Source organism: Cystoisospora suis, assembly GCF_002600585.1.
Source record: "Cystoisospora suis strain Wien I chromosome Unknown contig_2615, whole genome shotgun sequence".
Taxonomy (NCBI): Eukaryota; Apicomplexa; class Conoidasida; order Eucoccidiorida; family Sarcocystidae; genus Cystoisospora; species Cystoisospora suis.
This window is the reverse complement of record NW_027155413.1, coordinates 3305-3622: the sequence shown is the minus strand read 5'-3', so window position 1 is coordinate 3622 and position 318 is coordinate 3305. Positions and strand designations below refer to the sequence as shown.

The 318-nt window shown below is 45.6% G+C and overlaps 1 protein-coding gene across 1 annotated transcript; it reads right to left on the bottom strand.

Moving 5' to 3' along the window:
- Positions 1–15: 15 nt before the first annotated feature.
- CSUI_005399 (uncharacterized protein) lies at positions 16–314 on the bottom strand (the record flags this gene model as incomplete). Its single annotated transcript, XM_068065575.1, has 1 exon — positions 16–314. A coding segment is annotated over one exon (297 nt), but the record flags the coding sequence as incomplete, so codon positions are not given.
- Between the last annotated feature and the right edge of the window lie 4 nt (positions 315–318).

Here is a 318-nt window from a genome sequence, read left to right as displayed (position 1 = left end):
GAGCGAAGAAACTGCGACTGAAGGATACGACGGACAAACCTCACACGATCTTGCTCCTTTATGAGGATACCGAGAGGTAGAAGATGCTTCATTACGATACTGAAGATACGCCTGAAATTCTGCTTGGAATTGAAGGCGTTTGATTCGCGCCTCAAGTAAATCGATAACTGAGGGTAGCCACAGGGCATCGTAAGAGGATGATACATCGATAGAAGATATAGAGGGGATTAATGGTGTAGAAGCGGTCAGATCTGAAGAGGAATGATGGTGGTGAGACTTTGAAGTGGAAGAAGCAGAAGTAGAAAGGAAGGGTGCGAA